General features: G+C 35.6%; 1 protein-coding gene across 5 annotated transcripts in view; it reads left to right on the top strand.

Annotated features, from left to right (window-relative positions):
* The window catches only part of ATRX (ATRX chromatin remodeler), a 336,264-nt gene that overhangs the window by 95,436 nt on the left and 219,557 nt on the right, over positions 1-21,271 (top strand). For 3 of the 5 annotated variants that reach the window (XM_041740562.1, XM_041740566.1, XM_041740561.1), the window contains exons 3-6: positions 12,111-12,166; positions 13,282-13,334; positions 14,328-14,452; positions 17,103-17,216. In XM_041740562.1, coding sequence (XP_041596496.1) covers positions 12,111-12,166; positions 13,282-13,334; positions 14,328-14,452; positions 17,103-17,216 — 348 coding nt within the window. The remainder of the gene's footprint in view (positions 1-12,110; positions 12,167-13,281; positions 13,335-14,327; positions 14,453-17,102; positions 17,217-21,271) is intronic. The other 2 variants (XM_041740565.1, XM_041740564.1) reach the window with 1 other exon arrangement.

Genomic DNA, 21,271 nt, shown 5'->3' with positions numbered 1-21,271 from the left:
TTTTTATAGATCTTGGATATGAGGCTTTTATCTGATAGGTCATTTGCAAGTATCTTCTCCCACTCTGTAGGTTGTCTTTTAGTTTTGTTGACTGTTTCTTTTGCTGTGCAGAAGCTTCTTATCTTGATGAAGTCGCAGTAATTCATTTTTGCTTTTGTTTCTCTTGCCTTTATGGATGTACCTTACAAGAAGTTACTGTGGCCAAGTTCAAAAAGGGTGTTGCCTGTGTTCTCCTCTAGGATTTTGATGGAATCTTGTCTCACATTTAGATCTTTCACCCATTTTGAGTTTTATCTTTGTGTATGGTGGAAGAGAATGGTCAAGTTTCATTCTTCTGCATGTAGATGTCCAATTTTCCGAGCACCATTTATTGAAGAGATTGTATGTCTTCCAATGGATAGTCTTTCCTCCTTTATCGAATATTAGTTGACCATAAAGTTCAGGGTCCACTTCTGGGTTCTCTATTTTGTTCCATTGATCTATGTGTCTGTTTTTGTGCCAGTACCACACTGTCTTGATGACCACAGCTTTGTAGTACAACCTGAAATCTGGCATTGTGATGCCTCTAGCTCTGGTTTTCTTTTTTAATATTCCCTTGGCTATTCAGCGTCTTATCTGATTCCACACAAATCATAAGATCATTTGTTCCAACTCTCTGAAGAAAGCCCGTGGTATTTTGGTAGGGATTGCATTAAATGTGTAAATTGCCTTGGGTAGCATTGACATTTTCACAGTATTCATTCTTCCAATCCATGAGCATGGAATATTTTTCCATCTTTTTGTGTCTTCCTCAATTTCTTTCAGAAATGTTCTGTAGTTTTTAGGGTATAGATGCTTTACTCCTTTGGTTAGGTTTATTCCTAGGTATCTTATGCTTTTGGGTGCAATTGTAAATGGGACTGACTCCTTCATTTCTCTTTCTTCAGTCTCATTGTTAGTGTATAGAAATGCCACTGATTTTTGGGCATTGATTTTGTATCCTGCCACACTGCTGAATTGCTGTGTGAGTTCTAGAAATCTTGGGGTGGATTCTTTGGGGTTTTCTTTTTCTTTTTCTTAAAGATTTATTTATTTATTTATGTATTTATGTATTCATTCATTCATTCATTCATTTATGGCAGAGAGAGAGAGAGAGGCAGGCAGAGACACAGGAGGAGGGAGAAGCAGGCTCCATGCCGGGAGCCCGACGTGGGAGTCGATCCCGGGACTCCAGCATCATGCCCTAGGACAAAGGCTGGCGCTAAACCGCTGAGCCACCCAAGGATCCCCTTTGGGGGTTTTCTTTGTACAGTGTCATGTCATCTGCGAAGAGGGAGAGTTTGATGTCATCTTTGCGAATTTGAATGCCTTACTTCTTTTTGTTGCCTGATTGCTGATGTTAGGACTCTAGTAGTATGTTGAATAGCAGTGGTGAGAGAGCAGATCCCTGTCATGTTCCTGATCTTAGGGGAAGGGCTCCCAGTGTTTCCCCATTGAGAATGATATTTGTTGTGGGCTTTTTGTAGATGGCTTTTAACATGCTGAGGAGTGTTCCCTCTATCCCTACACTCTGAAGAGTTTTGATCAGGAATGGGTGCTGTATTTTGTCAAATGCTTTCTTCTCGTGTATTGAGAGGATCATATGGTTCTTGTTTTTTCTCTTGCTGATACGATCAATGACATTGATTTCTTTACGAGTGTTGAACCAGCTTTGCATACCGGGAATAAATCCCACTTGGTCATGGTGTATAATCTTGTTAATATACTGTTGGATCCTATTGGCTAGTATCTTGTTGAGAATTTTTGCATGTGTGTTCCTCAGGGATATTGGTCGATCATTCTCCTTTTTGTTGGGGTCTTTGTCTGGTTTTCAAATTAAGGTGATGCTGGCCTCGTAGAAAGAGTTGGAAGTACTCCATCTCTTTCTATCTTTCCAAACAGCTTTAGTAGAATAGGTATGGTTTCTTCTTTAAATGTTTGATAGAGTTCCCCTGGGAAGCTATCTGGCCCTGGACTTTTGTGTCTTGGGAGGTTTTTGATGACAGCTTCAATTTCCTCCCTGGTTATTGGCCTGTTCAGGTTTTCTGTTTCTTCCTGTTCCAGTTTTCGTAGTTTGTGGTTTTCCAGAAATGCATTCATTTCTTCTAGATTGCCTAATTTATTGGCATATCGCTGCTCATAATAAGGTTTTAAAATCGTTTGTGTTTCCTTGGTATTGGTGGTGACCTCTCCTTTCTCACTCACAATTTTATTAATTTGAGTCTTTTCTCTTTTCTTTTTAATACTGCTGGCTAATGTTTTATCTATCTTATTAATTCTTTCAAGGAACCAACTCCTGGTTTTGTTTATCTGTTCCACAGTTCTTCTGGTCTCTATTTCATTGAGTTCTGCTCGAATCTTTATTAATTCTCTTTTTCTGCTAGGTGTAGGATCTTTTTTTAAAAAATTTATTTATTCATAGAGACCCAGGGAGGCAGATACACAGGCAGAGGGAGAAGCAGGTTACATGCAGGGAGTCTGACGCAGGACTAGATCCTGGGTCTCCAGGATCACACCCCACGCTGCAGGTGGCGGTAAACCCCTGCACCACCCGGGCTGCCCTAGGTGTAGAATCTTTTTGCTGTTTTTTCTCCAGCTCCTTTAGGTGCAAGATTAACTTTTGTATTTGAGTTCTTCCAGTTTTTAGATGGATGTTTGTATTGCAATGTATTTTCCCCTCCGGACTGCTTTTGCTGTATCCCAAGGATTTTGAACGGTTGTATCTTCATTCTCAGTAGTTTCCATGTATCGTTTTAATTCTTCTCTAATTTCCTGGCTGACCCTTTCATCTCTTAGCAAGATGGTCCTCAACTTCCACGTGTTTGAAATCCTTCCAAACTTCTTCTTGTGGTTTAGTTCTTGTTCTGCGCAGAGCCTCCACCTGAGCCTCTGCCCGAGCTGCTCCTGGGGTCTCTCTAGTCGTGTGCTCCAGCCTTTAGGGAGCTCGGCTGGTGTGTGGCTCACTCTCCCGCGGGGCGCAGTTCCTCTCTTAGTGACCCTAGGAGCCTGTGGGCATCAGTGCCCCTCCTGGGATCCTGCTCGAGTTCCCTGGGAGCGACTTTCCATCTGGGAAGATTTGTAAAGTTTCTGCTTCTCCAGGACTGGGCTTTAATGTCCTGGGGGCACTTGCTGCCCGGCCTTAGCCGGGCTCTTCGCGGGGGCCCCTCCCCCTTGGATGCTATTTTATTTCTTTATTTTTTTCTGTCTTCCTACCTTGATAGAAGCGTGAACTCATCTCACTGTAGCATTCCAGCTGTTTTTTCTTTAAATCTCAGGCCGAATTTTTAGGCTTTCAGGATGATTTGAAAGTTATCTAGGTAAGTTGATGGGGACAGGTGACTTGGGGACCCTATTCTTCCACCATCTTGCCCTGCCTGATCTCTCTAGAACTTTTTATCTTCAAATGAAACTCTGTACTCATTAAGCACTAACTTCAATCCTCTTTTCCTCAGCCCCTGGCAACTGCCATTCTACATTATGTCTGTATAATCTTGACCAGTTCAGAATGCTCCTATAAGTCGGAGGTGTAAAATAGTTTTGTCCTTTTGTGTCTGGCTTATTTTACCTAGCATAATGCCTTCAAGGTTCATCAGTTTTGTGGCATGTATCAAAACGTCCTTCCTTTTTAAGGCTGAATAGTATTCCATTGTATGTATATAGCATATTTAGTTTGTTATTCATCTGTCAGTGGGAACTTGGGTCAGATATATGATTTGGAAATATTTTCTTCCATTTTATTGGTTGTCTTTCATCTTCTTCATGGTGTCCTTTGAGGCACAAAAGTTTTAATTTTGATAAAGTAATCTGATTTTATTGCTTATTTGTGGTGTCATATTTCAGAATTCATTACTAAATCTGAGTTCACAACAATTTACCCTTTATTTTCTTCTTCTTTTTTTTAAAATTATTTATTTATTTATTTATTCATGAGACACACACACACACACACACAGAGACACACAAAGGCAGACACACAAGCAGAGGGAGAAACAGGCTTCCCGCAGGGACCCCGATGTGGGACTCATCCTGCATCCCAGGATTATGCCCTGAGCTGAAGATAGATGCTCAACCCCTGAGCAACCCAGGCATCCCTCTTTATTTTATCCTAAGAGTTTTATAGTTTTAACTCTTTAGGTCTTTTATGCATTTGGAGTTAACTTTTATATGTGGTGTGTGGCAGGGCTCCAAGTTCACTTTTTGCAAATGGATACACAATTATATTAGCATTACTTGTTGAAAAGACTATTTCCCCACTGAATATTCTTGGCATGTTTATTGAAAATCAGTTGGGAGAAAAAAAAAGAAAACCAGTTAGTTGTAGACAACGTGGTTTTATTTCTACACTTTCAATTTTCTTGACTGATCTGTATGTCTATCCTTTGCCAGTAATACACTGTATTAATTACATTTGTTTTGTTGTAATAATTACAGTTGTTTTATAGTGAGTTTTGATATCATGAAATGTGAATCTTCCTGTTTTGTTTTTTGTTTTGAAGGCTGCTCTGGCTATTCCCGTTTCATTCTTTACAAATATTATAATGAGCTTGTCAATTTCTAGAAAGAAGTTAACTGTGATTCTCAAAGGGAATTGCATTGTATTGGTAGATGAATTTGGGGAGTATTGCCATCTTAATGTTATGTTGGATTGTTTTCTTTATTTTCAGGTCATTCTTTAGAAGTAAGTAGAAATAAAATTGATTTTTTTTTATATTCTTGTGTTTTTCAATTTTTCTCTACTCTTTTACTAGTTCTAATCGTTATTTAGTGGGTTCCATAGATTTCCTATATATATTAGATAATTTCATCCCTAAAGAGAGATAGTTTTACTTCATTCTTTTCATTCTTGATACCTTTGATTTCTTTCTCTTGACTACTTAGTCTGGCTAGAATTTCCATTACAATATTGAATAGAAGTGGCAAGAGTGGGGAAAAAAAAAGAAGTGGCAAGAGTAGATTTCCTTTCTTGTTTCTGATCTTGCGGAGGAAAGCATTCACTCTTTCGCCGTTTTGTATGATGTTAACCTGTCAGTATATTGTAGATAGTTGAGGATGTTCCCTTTTTTTTTAAATTAAAAAATTTTTTTTATTGAGGTTTGATTTGCCAACATATAGTATAACACCCAGTGCCCATCCCATCAAGTGCCCTCCTCCTCAGTGCTTGTCACCTAGTTACCCCATCCCCATGTCTGCCTCCCCTTTCACTACCCTTTGTTCCTTTCCTAGAGTTTGGAGTCTTTCATCTTTTGTCACTCTAATTTTTCCCACTTATTTTCCCTCCTTTCCCTTATAATTCCTTTCACTATTTCTTATATTCTCTGCATGAGTTAAACCATATAATGATTGTCCTTGTCCATTTGATTGTCTTCACTCAGCATAATACCCTCCAGTTCCATCCATGTCAAAGCAAATGGTGGGTATTCGTCGTTTCTAATGGCTGAGGAATATTCCATTGTATATATATATATATAGCACATCTTCTTTATCCATTCATTTGTCAAGGACATTGTGGTTATTTCTACAGTTTGGCTATGTGGACATTGCTGCTATGAACATTGGGATGCAGGTGTCACAACGTTTCACTACATCTGTCTATTTTTGGGGTAAATCCACAGTAGTGAAATTGCTGGGTTGTAGAGTAGCTCTATTTTTACCTTTTTGGGGAACCTCTACACAGTTTTCCACAGTGGCTGCACCAGTCTCCGTTCCCACCAATAGTGGAATAGAGTTGCCCTTTCTCCACATCCTCTCCAACATTTGTTTTTTCCTGGTCTTGTTAATTTTCGCCATTCTCACTGGTGTGAGGTGGTATCTCATTGTGGTTTTGATTAGTATTTCCCTGACGGCAAGAGATGTGGAGCATTTTCTCATCTGCTTGTTGGCCACTTGTATGTCTTCTTTAGTGAAATTCCTGTTCATGTCTTCTGCCCATTTCATGATTGGATTTTTGGTTTCTTGGGTATTGAGTTTGATATGTTCTTTATAGATCTTGAATACTTGCCCCTTATTTGATATATCATTTGCAAATATTTTCTCCCATTCTCTAGGTTGTCTTTTAGTTTTGTTGACTGTTTCTTTTGCTGTGTAGAAGCTTTTTATCTTAAGTCCCAATAGTTCATTTGCTTTCATAGATGTATCTTGCAAGAAGTTACTGTGTCCAAGTTCAAAAAGGGTGTTTTCTGTGTTCTCCTCTAGGTTTTTGAGAGATTCTTGTGTCACATTTAGATCTTTCATCCATTTTGACTTTATTTTTGTGTATGGTGTAAGAGAATGTCCAGTTTTATTCTTCTGCGTATGGCTGTCCAATATTCCCAGTACCATTTATTGAAGAGACTGTCCTTTATTCCAGTGGATATTCTTTCCTGCATTGTCGAATATTAGTTGACAATAGAATTGAGAGCTCATTTCTGGGTTCTCTATTCTTTTCCATTGATCTATATGTCTGTTTTTGTGCCAGTACCATACTGTATTGATGATCACAGGTTTGTAGTACAGCTTGAAATCTGGCATTGTGATGCCCCCGGCTCTGGTTTTCTTTTTCAATATTCCCCTGGCTATTCAGGGTCTTTTCTGATTCCATACAAATCTTAAGATAATTTGTTCCAACTCTGAAGAAAGTCCACGATAAGATAATTTGTTCCAACTCTGTGAAGAAAGTCCACGATACTTTGATAGGGATTGCATGGAACGTGTAAATTGCCCTGGATAATGTAGACATTTTCACAGTATTAGTTCTTCCAATGCATGAGCATGGAATATTTTTCCATCTCTTTGTGTTTTTCTCAAATTCTTTCTGGAGTGTTCTGTAGTTCTTAGGGTATAGATCCTTTACCTCTGGTTAGGTTTATTCCTAGGTACCTTATGGTTTTGGGTGCAATTGTAAATGGGATTGATTATTTAATATCTTCTTCTTCAGTCTCATTGTTAGTGTATGGAAATGCCACTGATTTCTGGGCATTGATTTTGTATCCTGCCACACTGTTGAATTGCTGTTTAAATTCTAGCAATCTTGGGGTGGAGTCTTTGTGGTTTTCTACGTCCGGTATCCTGTCATCTGTGAAGAAGGAGAGTTTGACTTCTTCTTTGCCCGTTTGAATGCCTCTTGTTTCTTTTAGTTCTTTTGCTGAGGCTAGGACTTCCAGTACTATGTTGAATAGTAGTGTTGAGAGGGGACGTCCCTTTCGTGTTCCTCATCTTAGAGGAAAGGCTCTCAGTTTTTACTTATTGAGAATGATATTTATTGTGGGCTTTTCACAGATGGCTTTTAAGATGGTGGGGGAAAGTTCCCTCTATCCCTACACTCTGAAGAGTTTTGATCAGGAATGGATGCTGTCTTTTGTCAAATGCTTCCTCTGCATCTATTAAGAGGATCATTTGATTCTTGTTTTGTCTCCTGTTGATGTGATCTATCACGTTTATTATTTAACGAGTGTTGAACCATTGTTTTATCTGGAGGATAAAGTCCACTTGGTCATGATGAATAATCCTCTTCATGTAGTGTTCTATCTTATTGGCTAGTATCTTGTTGAGAATTTTTGCATCTGTGTTCATCAGGGATATTGTTCTCTAATTCTCCTTTTTGGTCAGATCTTTGTCTGGTTTTGGAATCAAGGTGATGCTGGCCTCATAAAACGAGTTGGGAAGTATTCTGTCCCTTTCTGTCCTTCAGAACAGCTTTACTATAATAGCTATTATTTCTTCTTAAACGTTGGATAGAATTCCCCTGAGAAGCCATCTGACCCTGGACTTTTGTGTCTTGGGAGGTTTTCGATGACTGCTTTAATTTCCTCGCTGGTTATTTTCTTGTTCAAGTTTTCTCTTTCTTGTTCCAGTTTTGGTAATTTGTGCTTTTCCGGAAGTGCATCCATTTCTTCTAGATTGCCTAATTTGTTGGCATATAGCTGCTCATAGTACGTTTTAAAAATCGTTTGCATTTCCTTGGTATTGTTTGTTATCTCTCTTGTTTCATTTATGATTTTATTAATTTGTGTCTTTTTTCTTTTTAATAAGGCTGACTAAGGATTTATCTTTCTTATTAATTCTTTCAAAGAACCAACTACTGTTTTTTTTTAATCTGTTCCACAGTTCTTCTGTTCTCTATTTCATTGAGTTCTGCTAGAATCTTTATTAATTCTCTTCTTCTGCTGGGTGTAGGATCTATTTGCTGTTTTTTTCTCCAGCTCCTTTAGGTGTAATGTTAGCTTTTGTATTTGAGTTCTTTCCAGTTTTTGGTATAGATGCTTGTATTGCGATGTATTTCCCCCTCAGGACTGCTTTTGCTGTATCCCAAAGATTTTGAATGGTTGTATCTTCATTCTCATTCGTTTCTATGAATCTTTTTAATTCTTTTCTAATTTCCTGGTTGACCCTTTCATCCTTTAGCAGGATGGTCCTTAACCTTCACGTGTTTGAAATCCTTCCAAATTTCTTCTTGTGATTTCGTTCTAGTTTCAAAGCATTATGGTCTGAAAATATGCAGGGGACGATCCCAAACTTTTGGTATCGGTTAAGATCTGATTTGTGACCCAGTATGTGGTCTGTTCTGGAGAATGTTCCATGTGCACTTGAGAAGAATGTATATTCAGTTGAGTTTGGATGTAAAGTTCTGTAAATATCTGTGAAATCCATCTGGTCCAGTGTGGTCCAGTGTATCATTTAAAGCTCTTGTTTCTTTGGAGATGTTGTGCTTAGAAGTTCTGTGATTTGTAGAAAGCGCCACGTTGAAGTCTCCTACTATTTGTGTATTATTATCTAAGTATGTCTTTACTTTGTTTATTAATTGATATACTTGGCAGCTTCCACATTAGGGGTATAAATCTTCATGATTGTTTGATCTTCTTGTTGGATATTCCCTTTAAGTATGATATAGTGTCTTTCTTCATCTCTTTCTACAGTCTTTCGTATAAACTTAAGTTTTTCTGATATGAAAAAGTGAGCTACCCCAGCTCACTTTTGAGTACCAATTTGAATGGTAAATTATTCTCTGCCCTTTTATTTTCAGGCTAGGTGTCCCTGGGTCTAAAATGAGTGTCTTGTAGATAGCAGATAGATGGATTTTCCTTTTTTTATCCATTCTGATACCCTGCACCTTTTCATGGGATCATATTTCCATTTACATTCAGATTAACTATTGAAATATATGAATTTAGTGTCATCATAATACATACATAATACATAATACAATCTGTTTTTTTGGATTTATTTCTTTGCACTTACTCTTTCTTTTACAGGTTCCCTCTTAATCTTTATTGCAGAGCCAGTTTAGTGGTCACTTATTCTTTTAGTTTCTGCCTATCTTGGAATCTCTTTTTTTTCTTTTTTTTTTTCTTGGAATCTCTTTATTTCTCCTTCTATTGTGAATGACAGCCTTGCTGCATAAAGTATTCCTGGCTTCATGTTCTTCTCATTTATTACCCTGAATATATCATGCCAGCCCTCTCTGGCCTGCCAGTCTGTGTGTAGAGGTCTTCTGTTAATCGGGTATTTCTTCCCATATATGTTATGAATGTCTTTTCTCTTGTTGCTTTCAGGATTGTCTGTTTATCTTTGGAATTTGCACGTTTCACTATTAAATGTCAAGTTGTCATTCTCCTTCTCCATTCTCCATTTTTTAAAAATTTATTCATAAATATTTTATTCTTTTTGATGCTAGTGTATATTGAATTGTTTTTTTAACTTCAATTTTTGTGGTTATTTGTAAGTACATAAAAATAGAATAGATTTTTTTAAAATTTTTATTTATTTATGATAGTCACAGAGAGAGAGAGAGACAGAGAGAGAGAGAGAGAGTCAGAGACACAGGCAGAGGGAGAAGCAGGCTCCATGCACCGGGAGCCTGACGTGGGATTCGATCCCGGGTCTCCAGGATCACGCTCTGGGCCAAAGGCAGGCGCCAAACTGCTGCGCCACCCAGGGATCCCCTAGAATAGATTTAATAAAAATGTTTAGGGTGAATGTTTTTTGATTTTTTTGTGGTGTCCTCTCTGTTTGATTTGAAAGACAGTCCCTTTTGTTAAGGGTCTTTTAAATATACTTGTTTTTTAAAAACCGGTTTAGGTTCTCAGAAAAGTTGAATGAAAAGTACAAGGATTTCCTATATCTTCCTCCCCACACATGCATAGCATCTCCCACCTTCCATAGGTTGCACCACAGCTGTATGTTTTTTACCAATGATGACTGTACACTGAGAAGTCATTATCACACAGAACCCACATTTTGCCTTAGATTTCACTGTTGGTGTCATACATTTTAAGGATTTTGACAAATGTATCATGATACGGATCTTCCGTTATTTTATCATATAGTTTCACTGCAGTAAAAATTCGATGTATCCATTCTTCCTGACCCCTTAGTTCCTGGCAACCACTGATGATTTTAGTGTTCATGTAGTTTTGTCGTTTCCAAAATAATGTCATAATAGGTTTCCTTTCTCAGATTGGGTTCTTGGTAATATGTATTCAAGGTTCCTCAATCTCTCTTCATTGCTTCATAGCTTATGTTTTTTTAGTATTGAATAATACTACATTGTCTGGATGTACCAGGGTTACTTTATCCCATTCACCTTCTGAAGATACGGTGGTTGTTTCCATATTTTGGCAGTTATGAATAAAGGTACTTACGAAAACGTTTATATAAATAAAAAAGGTGTTTATGTTAAATTAAAGTGTTCAGAAGCATCTGTGTACAGGCTTTTCAATGGATTAAGTTTTCATCTTATTTGTGTAAATATCAAAGAATGTGATTGCTGGATCATATGGTAAGAGAATGGTTAATTTTGTAAGAACCTGCTGAAATGTCTTTCAAAGTGGTTGTACCATTTTCCATTTTCAAAAACAGTTGAGTGAGAGTTCTATTGGTCCACATCCTCACCAACATTTGGTGTTGTCATTGTTCTGCATTTGTCCATTGATTGTGTAGTGTTACCTGATTGTTTTAACTTCCAGTTCCATCATGACATGCATCTTCTCATATGTTATCTGTGTATTTCTGGTAAGATGTTTTCAGGTATTTTGCCCATTTCTAATCATGTTGTTTATTATTATTGAGTTCTTTGTATCTTTTAGATAATAGTCCTTTATCAGATATGTCTTTTGTAGATATTTTCTCCCAGTTGGGGATAAAGACTTGTCTTTTATTCTGTTGAAGTTTGTTAGTATTTTGTTGAGGATTCCTCTGTCCATATTTGTGATTGAGTTCTTTAGATTTCTCTGTTTGTGGTTCCTTTACTGGTTTTGGTATGATATTGGTCTCAAAAATGTTAATTGGTGAATATCTCTCCTTTTTATAATAGAAGAGTTTGTGAAGAATTCTTTTTTTTGAATTTTGGTACATTTCAGTGGTGAAGCCATCTGGTCTTTTGCTTTTCTTTGTGGGTAGTTTTTTGATTACTAATTCAGTCTCTTCAGTTATAGGTCTATTCTCACTGTGTACTTATTCTTTAGTCAGTTTTGTTAGAGTGTGTTTATTAATTTGTCCATATTTTGTTATCTAATATTTTAGCATATAATTTTTCATGTATTCCTTTATAATCCATTTTTTTCTTTAGCTAATAAAGTCCCCTTTTAAATTTCTGATTCTAGGAATTTGAATTTCGCTGTTTATTTTCTTGTCAGTCTAGCTTAAGTTTTGTCAATGTAATTCATCTTTTTAAAGAACTTTTAGTTTCAGTGATTTTTCTCTGTTTTTCTATTCTGTTTCATTAAATTTAGGTCTAATCTTAATTATTTCTTTCCCTCTGCTTCCTTTATGTTTAGTTTGCTATTATCTTTCTAGTGTCTTAGGTGAAGGGAATAAAATTTATTAATATTATGATTGGATTGTTAGGCTAAATTTTCTTTTGAGAGAAAATACCTTAGAAAATTACAATAGGAGATATTTTGATACAAAACTACTATTTTTAGCAACTTAGTACTTTTAAAGAAGGGGGTTAGTGTGTCAAGGGAGAAAATTCTAAGAATATTTTAATGTGAGTAATGTATTATGAGTAGTTGTACTTCATAGACTGAAAAATGGATTCATGGAGTTGTAGTTATTGTTCTGTTTGATAATGTTTTGAAAAGATATATTTTTTTATTTTTTATTTCTTCTCTTTTAAGAAAAAGTCGGTGGTTCTGGAAATAACTCAGATATGATGGAAAACAGCAAGGAAGAGGTAAGATTCATGTGAAACATTTAAAAGACTTATTTATTGCTAATAACCAACTAGAGTGTATGTTATCAGATTTTTTTTAAAGATTTATTTATTGTTTTAAGAGAGCAAGTGAGTGCAGCAGGGAGGAGCAGAGAGAGGGAGAGAGCAGAAGCTGAGCATGGAGCCCAACTCTGGGCTCAGTCTCATGACCTTGAAATCATGACCTGAAACCAAAACCAAGACGTGGACACTGAACTGACTGTACCACCCAGGCACCCCAGATTGCTTCTCTTTAATACATGCATGTGTTTAAGTTTACTGTTATGTCAAAACATTATGACACTTCATTTTGGGTAGGCGTTTTTTTTTTAGAAGGTGTTCATTGTTTTTATTATTGTGTGGTTCACTTTAGCAATATACCTAAAGTCAGACAATTGAAGGCTTGCTAACAGATATCTGTTTCAACATAATTATATTGCTATAGTGGTGCCCAGGGTGATTGTTATGGGCATGACTCCATGGTTCTGAGATCTCTCAAAACTGGATATTTAGAGTATGTTAAGCATCATTATAGGAATCCATTCTAGTGTTCTTCACCTATGATACCCAGGCCTATGCTATGGTTTTGTGATTCTTTCCACCTAGTGTAGAAATTTTAATCCAAAAAATATACTGAGTATATTGGCAAAATGAAGTTAAACATAGTATTTCAAAGCAAAGTGTAGAAGGTACTTTGTACTATATGTTAGGATAGAGAAAAAGACAGTTTTTAGATCCTTAAAACTCCCTACATCCATTAGGATTAGATTACTTCTATACCTTTGTTTTATATTTGTTGCCTTGGACCAAGATATTGATATAGCAGTGCATCCTATCCTATACCACAAAATTCAATGGTAACAATTTAATTAAAAAAACAGGAAATTAAAAAAAAACAGTAAATTAATCTTAAATCAAGGAAGCCTGAGAATAAATGAGAATTGTTTTTTTAAGCTTCTTTTAAAAAATATTTTAGACATAAAAGTGATATCCCATTATATTACTATATCAGAGATATTGGTATAGGGAAATAGTTAATTGTAGGGATGTTTCTTTGAGAGCTGTATTAATTTTTTTAATTTATTTTTCACATTTAGGGAGCTAGCTCTTCGGAAAAATCCAAATCATCAGGATCATCACGATCAAAAAGGTTGGTTGATGTTGAAGGGAAAACATTTTCAGGTTCTTTTTTTCTAAGAATAATAATCTTTTATAAAATTCAAACACCCTTGTTCTAACTAAGTAAACTATTTTATACAAACATACACATTAAAAACTGGACAGTATAGTATAATGAATCCTCTAATATTCATCAGTTAACTTCAACAATTATTTATTCATTCTGACATTGAATTTTACTGGAATTTTCCAAGGAGGATTTATTGTGCCTTAGTGGCCCTTGCAATATGTAGATCACTTCTTTTAGATCATATATATTCTCACAAAACGGACGGAGGGGAAAATGAAATGAATGCCTCCTGAGGCAATATGGGTTTTTAAGGATTATGTCAAATTGTCCAGAATGTTGAGGAGGGGTAGCCATTTTACTTTTGAGGAAGTTATAAGGAGATCATTGCATGGTAAAAATACTTCTCTTTGTTAAAATGTCAAAATGAATTGTACATAAGCACTGAAATGACTTCTAATCATACTTAAAAAGCATAATATACTGTGAAGTATAGATTTTATTTGAAGTTTGCAGTTTACTCTATTGGGCATTTTTTAAAATTTTTAAGTAGGCTCCACACTCAGTGTGGGGCTTGAACTCACAACCTGGGGATTTAAGAGTCGGATGTTCTATTGACTGAGCCAGCCAATGCCCTGGACATTCGTTGTTTCTTACCAGTGGGAATGTCTCGTAATAAACACAGCTTGCTTTATATTAACATCTCTAAAGTGGTGATTCTTAGGAGATCCCTTCATGATCCCCCACAGTAGCTTTTTCAGAGTGAACATGCCCTGGTCCTACCCCAGACCTACTGAGATATAATTTTCAGTAATACGATACAGAAATAGTGTTTCTGTAGGTGAGTCTGATATGTATCTCTGGTTAAGAGCAACCATTCAATTTAAATATGTTCTTTGGTTCTTATTCCAATTTTCAGAAATGTCCATAATTCTATGAACTTAATTCTTTTCATAGGAAACCATCAGTTGTAACAAAGTATGTTGAATCTGATGATGAAAAACCTTTGGATGAAACTGTACATGAAGATGCTTCTAATGAAAATTCAGAAAATGATATTACTATGCAAAGCTTGCCAAAAGGTAATGTGTGTTGATTTTTCATAAGAAGTTAAAGTTGAAATGTATTTTTAAATGTCATTATAAAATTGGAACTTGATTACTGTTAGCTGTGTGTAAAGGAACAAAACTAGCATTTTAATTGTAGTTGTCTGAAAATGTATTAGAATGGTAATGATAATGTGTGTTAGGAGGTTAAAAACTTAGTATATTTGCAGTCAGCTTTGATAAAGAACAAAACTTACTTTCTTTTTCCATTGGGTTTTAGAAAAGGGATTTAAGTTTGCAAATTATATTTGAATGTGGAAGTTTAGTATAAATGTTTATATTAAGTTTTGGTTCAGCAAATTTAAATATGCTTATTTTAGAGGAAAATATGAATATTCTGAAAACTTAAAAAAATTTAAATTCTGGTTTAATCTTATTGCATTCTTAAATTCTTTAAGACTAAAAGCTGACGTTAATTATCAAAGATAGATTTAGATGTACTTCTTGTAATTATCTCTTTAAAATACCTTGTCACATGCCCTTCAACTGTTGTAGTTCTATCCTTAACCTCGTTAATTAGATTGGGGGAAAAAAGTCAAATGAAAATCTTTGACGTTTCATAGCCCAAGTCTGTGAGCAGTCTGATTATATGATAAGAGTAGTGATAAAAGTCTTTGTAATATCATGGTGTTTCAGAGTCAAAAGTTAAATTCTTTCTTTATTAATAATATATATGGAAGTATCTTAGCAGAATTTTCAAATTTATCCTTATAGATCATTTATAGTTAGTATTTACTAAACTTGGTTCTCTGTCTACATTTATATTTTTGTGACACATTTTGGAATATGAAAGTTTAAAAAAATGGTGGGAAGGAGCTTAAGACATTGCTTGACTAGGACCAATTAGGAGTTTAGTAGAAGAAATATGAAATGAGGAAAAGGGATGAATGAGAGAAAGCAGAAAGATAGAAGGAAAATCAACGGGCTCACCATTTACTTGGCTTTTCAAATAATCTGTGACAATTTTATGCAATGGTTGGTGGCCAGGGGCAGAATCAACTATAATAGGGGAATGTGAGTCCTGTAGGAAGTGACTCATTTTGCATTGTTACATTCTCAGTGGTTGTCACTGCAAGTCCTTATGATGGTCACTGTGTGAGGCAAGATATAGGAATTCAGATCTTTCTTTTAATGAAACTGTGGAGAAAAGTAAGGGATGTTTCTAACCTGAATTAGTCATAACTCTCCCACCAAAGCAAGAATAAACCCATTTCATAAGGTAGAATTTGGGTGATTATTATTACTCTAATACTATCTTGAGTATATATAGGTACCAGGCTCTTAGAGAACTAATTCATTTAATTGTCAAAGCAATACTGTAAGGTAGTTATTGTTTCTACTTGTAGAGATAAAGGAACAAATTCAGACCTCAAGGCACTTTTCCAAGCTTTAAATTGAGAAACTAGGTCTGCCTGAATCCAAAGCCAGTGAGTGCTCTTTCCACTCTACTGCTTTGCTTCCATTTGGAGAAGATTCTTCAGAAATAATTCTTTTTGTTAATTATAAATCTTGAGCTTTCTCAAATGCTATGGCTTCTCTGAGAGTATATATGTGAAATGGTTGTTGTAAATAAAGTTTTTTTTTTTTTGTGTGTGTAGGTTATCTAAATTCGCCAGTTTGTAAAAACTCAGTCCTCTATTTGCCTGCTTTCCCCTCCTTTTTTTCAGAGTCTCAGAAATACTTATAATTAGATGCTATACCTTGTCAAAAATCTGCTTGCTAAATAACATAGGCCCATGTTTCAGGGAGACCACCCCTGAAAACTATCAGGTTTTACTTTCTTAAGTGTTGCCAATAATGCCCAATTACTAAGCCCAGCAATGTAGGTAAATGTGAGACCTGGGTTCTTTTTACTATGCTCCTGCTTTATTTGCTCTTGAGAGATTATAATGAAAAATTAATAACCTGTCTTCTCAGTTCACATGTTTTATAACTAAGAAAGTAAATTCTTTCTAAATTTTTCCATAGAGACCAATAATCGATCTCATTCTGCAGTTTATTGTTAGAGCAGTTGGGCTTACATATGCAATCTTTTGTTTAAGACTCTTTAAGGACTTTTCAGGTACTAAAAATTTGACACACTAGTTGGGAAATGCCTCAGAATAGGTATAGCATTAATAGCAGAATTAACTTCTCACATTGCCTCCCACTGTCTTCCCCCAAAGCAATATAAAAAACCCTTAAAAACCTTTTTATGAGCTTTGATTTGGATTATGATAAGAATAGGATGTCTTTTAAAAATTTTCCTTCGGGTACTTCTATTTTATAAACTTCTGGAACTTAGCATGGGTGTTCATACTCACAACAGTTTTTGTGATAGGCACTATAAAAATTCATAACTGGGCTGAGGCTTTCTACTTTATTCACACATTTCTGTTATAATCAGTTCATAATACCCCTATCCTATTTTTATTAGTTATATTTGAACAAGTAATCTGATTGTTGACACCTGGCCCTGTTATTATTTCCCTGTTTTATTTATTCTTGAGAGGTCCTTATACAAGTAGTGAAAACTTGAAAGAAACAAAATTATGTACCAGCAATGTTGGCTTTATCTGAACTGAAGTCTTGTACTTCATTTGCACATTTAATATGTGTAATGGTTTTTTAAATGAAATCATTCTAGGTACAGTGATTGTACAACCAGAGCCAGTGCTGAATGAAGACAAAGATGATTTTAAAGGGCCTGAATTTAGAAGCAGAAGTAAAATGAAAACTGAAAATCTCAAAAAACGCGGAGGTAAATACAAGTGAAAATGAAAACATGAGTTTAAATTGCTGTTTATGACCATATTGGAAAATCTGATGTGCTTATTAAAAATACCTCCAGTTTTCTGCCCATTGTTTAATAAAGCACTACTTAAAAATAACTTCTGTTTCTCTCTGAGCTCTGAAGCAGAAAAGGTTAAACTCTGTTTATCAAAATACCTTTGCCTTCAGTGGCTATAAAGTTATCTCAAGAAGCTTAGCATTTCCTTCTTGCATATTAGTTCTGTAATGCTTATATAATGCCAAAATACCATGTGTTCCTTCTCACCCCAAAAGAATTTCAGATTTGGACAAAATCTTGCCTGTGGCCTTTGGGTAACTTTATATATATCTAATGCATTGTTTCACTGAGTTACCTGTGCATTAGTATTATTTGGGGTGCTTGTTAAAAATGCAAGTCCCTTAACTCCACTAACAAATTAGAGTTTTTGGGGATGATGTTAAGAATGAGCCCCATTTTGTTCTTTTGTATGTTAAAGTTGGAGATCTACTGATGTAAGGATGATAACCTAAAAATGAATAGGAAGGAGAAGGGAGCTAGAGCTAGTAACCTTCCTTCCACCTGTCTCAGCCATCTCTTCTTTTGTCTGTCTACCTCCACTTATACACACACTGTGTTGACTAATCATCTGTGGAAAGTTTGCATAAGGAGGATTCATTTAGAAATTTATAACAATGGAGTATATTTCCCATTTGTTTGTGTGTGATTTTTAAATAATGCCTGTATATTTTCTGGGCAGATTTCCAGAGCCATAATCCATGACTATAAAAGGAACAGTTCTCTAAAAAATAGAACATGCCACTAAATTTTAAAGTAGAAGTGTAATGGAAGCATGTCTATTTAATATTTATCATGTTACCTGTGTTTTATAGCATAGTACTTATATCAGTGAAATTTTGTGCAGATTTTTATTTCAGTGCTATATGATTATCTTGATGGAAATAGAATATATCTGTATTTGTTATATATATATTTTTGGATTAAATAACTCATTAGGTTGTTGGAGAAAAATCAAAGAAATGTTGTTTAGTCTTTTGTCCACAAGGGGGTGTTCTCCTTTCAAGCATATGGAAGATTTATGGAGAATGTAGTTCATACTAGGGAAACTGCCATTGCAGCAACAGAGCTCACCAAAGTTAAACAGTTCTCTTAAAAACAAGAGAATTAGCAAGTAGAAAGTGATAGGAGGGATCAGTATCAAGAGTCTGGAGAACAGATCACTAAGTGTACTACATTGTATCAACATTAATATCTAAATGGTGTCTTTTGGAGAGGGACTCTGGTGCAGTGTCTAGAATGTGTGTAAGGGCCAAAAGGAGAATGAAAAAAGAACCACAGTTGTTGGGGAAGGTACACTTAGTGCCACTTAACTATGCTACTGGTATTTGGTCTGAGCTGATATATTTGGAACATTTTATTGAGTGTTTTGTGTAAGAATGTTTATATTGTGGTTAATGAGATATGTTTGTTTATAGCCATATAGTAGCACCTAAAATCTCTCATGTTACTCTTTGCTCTAATGATTTGCTACATCTTTAAACTGTCAGAAATCACACAGGAAATTTAACTGTCTTTACTTATATATACATGTATGAATAAATTAGTGATCTGAGGTACTGAATTGGTAGTTAATACTCAAACTTCCTAGGAAAGTTAGTTCTTTTTTTAAAATTTAAATTCAATTAGCCAACATATAGTACCTCATTAGTTTCAGATGTAGTGTTCAATAATTTATCAGTTGCGTATAACACCCAGTGCTCACTCATCACATCACTTGCCCTCCTTAATGCCCATCACCCCAGGAAAGTTAGTTCTGTATTTGAAGTTCTGTAATTTAGGAAACTACTAAGAAAGTAAACTATATATAAAATAATCTTGTATTGACTTAAAACAAAATTAAACATAAAGATACAGCTATATCCACCAATTCAGGAGCTACTTTTTAAAAAACACCACAGCCTATATGTATACAATGGAATATTACTCAGCCATTAGACACAACAAATACCCACCATTTGCTTTGATATGGATGGAAGTGGAGGGTATTATGCTGAGTGAAATAAGTCAATTGGAGAAGGACAAACATTATACGGTCTCATTCATTTGGGGAATATAAAAAATAGTGAAAGGGAATGAAGGGGAAAGGAGAGAAAATGAGTGGGAAATATCGGAGAGGGAGACAGAACATGAGAGACTCCTAACTGGGAAATGAACAAGGGATGGTAGAAAGGGAGGTGGGCGGGGGGTGGGGGTGACGGGGTGACGGGCACTGAGGGGGGCACTTGATGGGATGAGCACTGGGTGTTATGCTATATGTTGGTAAATTGAACTCCAATAAAAAAAAGAAACAAACAAAAAAAACACCACAGCCTTTTGACAACCTTTTCCCCAGTTTGTTAGGAAGTGTATTTTACACCTAATTTTTCTATCTGGCACAATAATTTTATTTTAAATTCCAGTATAGCTAACAAACTGGGTTGTATTAGATTTAAGTGTACAGTTTAGGGATTCAACAATTCCATACATCACACAGTGCTTATCGTGACAAGTGTGCTCCTTTATTCCCATTACTTATTTTACCCATCCCTGTACCCACCTCCCTCTGGTAACCATCAGTTTTGTTATCTATAGCTAAGAGTCTGTTTCTTGGTTTATGTATCCCTTTTTTCTTTTGCTCATTTTTTCCCCTTAAATTCCACATATGAGTGAAATTATATGGTATTTGTTTTTCTCTGACTTATTATCCTTAGTATTATACTGTATAGCTCTAGCCATGTTGTTGCAAATGGCAAGATTTCATTATTTTTTATGGCTGATAATATTCCATTGTGTATATATACACCATATCTTTTTTATCCATTCATCTTTCAGCGAATACTTGGGATGCTTACATAATTTGGCTGTTGTTGTAAATATTGCTTCTATAAACATGTGCATGTGTCCCTTTGAATTAGTGTTTTTGTATTTTGGGGGCTAATACCCAGTAGTGCAATTCCTAGATCATACCTCTATTTTTTACTTTTTGAGTAATCTCCATAGTATTGTCCAGAGTGGCTGCATCAGTTGACATTCCCACCGATAGTGCAAGAGGGTTCCTTTTTTCTCCACGTCTTTGTCAATACTTGTTTTTCATTTTCTTGTTTTTTTAAAATATTTTATCTGACAGGAGTGTGTACAAGCACAAGCAGGGATAGTGGCAGGAAGAGGGAGAGGGTGAAGCAGAACCCCTGCTCAGCAGGGAGCCTGCCATGTGGCTCAATCCCAGGACTCTGGGGTCATGATCTGAGCTGAAGGCAGACACTTAACCAACTAGCCACTCAGGCGCCCCATCAACACTTGTTTTTCTTACTTTAGCTGTTCTGTTAAGTGTGATGTGACATCTCTTTGTGAGGTGATATCTCTTGTATTTATGATTTGCATTTCCCTGATAATGGCTGATATTGAGGATCTTTTCATGTGTCTGTTGGCCATCTGTATATTTTCTTTGGAGGAATGTCTGTTTATGTTCTCTGCCCATTTTTAATTGGATTGTTCATTTTTTAAGTGTTGGATTCTATCAATTCTTTATATATTTTCGATACTAACCCTTTATCAGATATCATTTGCAAATATCTTCTTCCATTCTGTAGGTTGCCTTTTAGTTTTGTTGATTGTTTTCTTCACTGTGCAGGGAAGCCTTTTAGTTTGGTGTTATCCCAATAGTTTATTTTTGCTTTTATTTCCCTTGCCAGGCGACATATCTAGAAAAGTGTTATGATGGCTGGTGTCAGAGACATTACTGCCTGTGCTCTCTTCTAGAATTTTCTTTATTAAAGATTTTATTCTTAAGTAAGCTTTACACCCAACACAGGGCTCAAACTCACAATTCTGAGATTGAGGGTCACATGCTCCAGTGGCTGAGCCAATCAGGCGTCCCTCTTCTAGGATTTTTATGGTTTTAGGTCTCACATTTAGACATTTAATCCATTTTGAGTTTATTTTTGTGTACAGTGAAATTAAGTGGTCTAGTTTCATTCTTTTGGTTG

Source organism: Vulpes lagopus, chromosome X (genome assembly GCF_018345385.1).
Source record: "Vulpes lagopus strain Blue_001 chromosome X, ASM1834538v1, whole genome shotgun sequence".
Taxonomy (NCBI): domain Eukaryota; kingdom Metazoa; phylum Chordata; class Mammalia; order Carnivora; family Canidae; genus Vulpes; species Vulpes lagopus.
The sequence above is the reverse complement of the archived record's forward strand: the minus strand, read 5'-3'. Positions and strand labels throughout refer to the sequence as shown.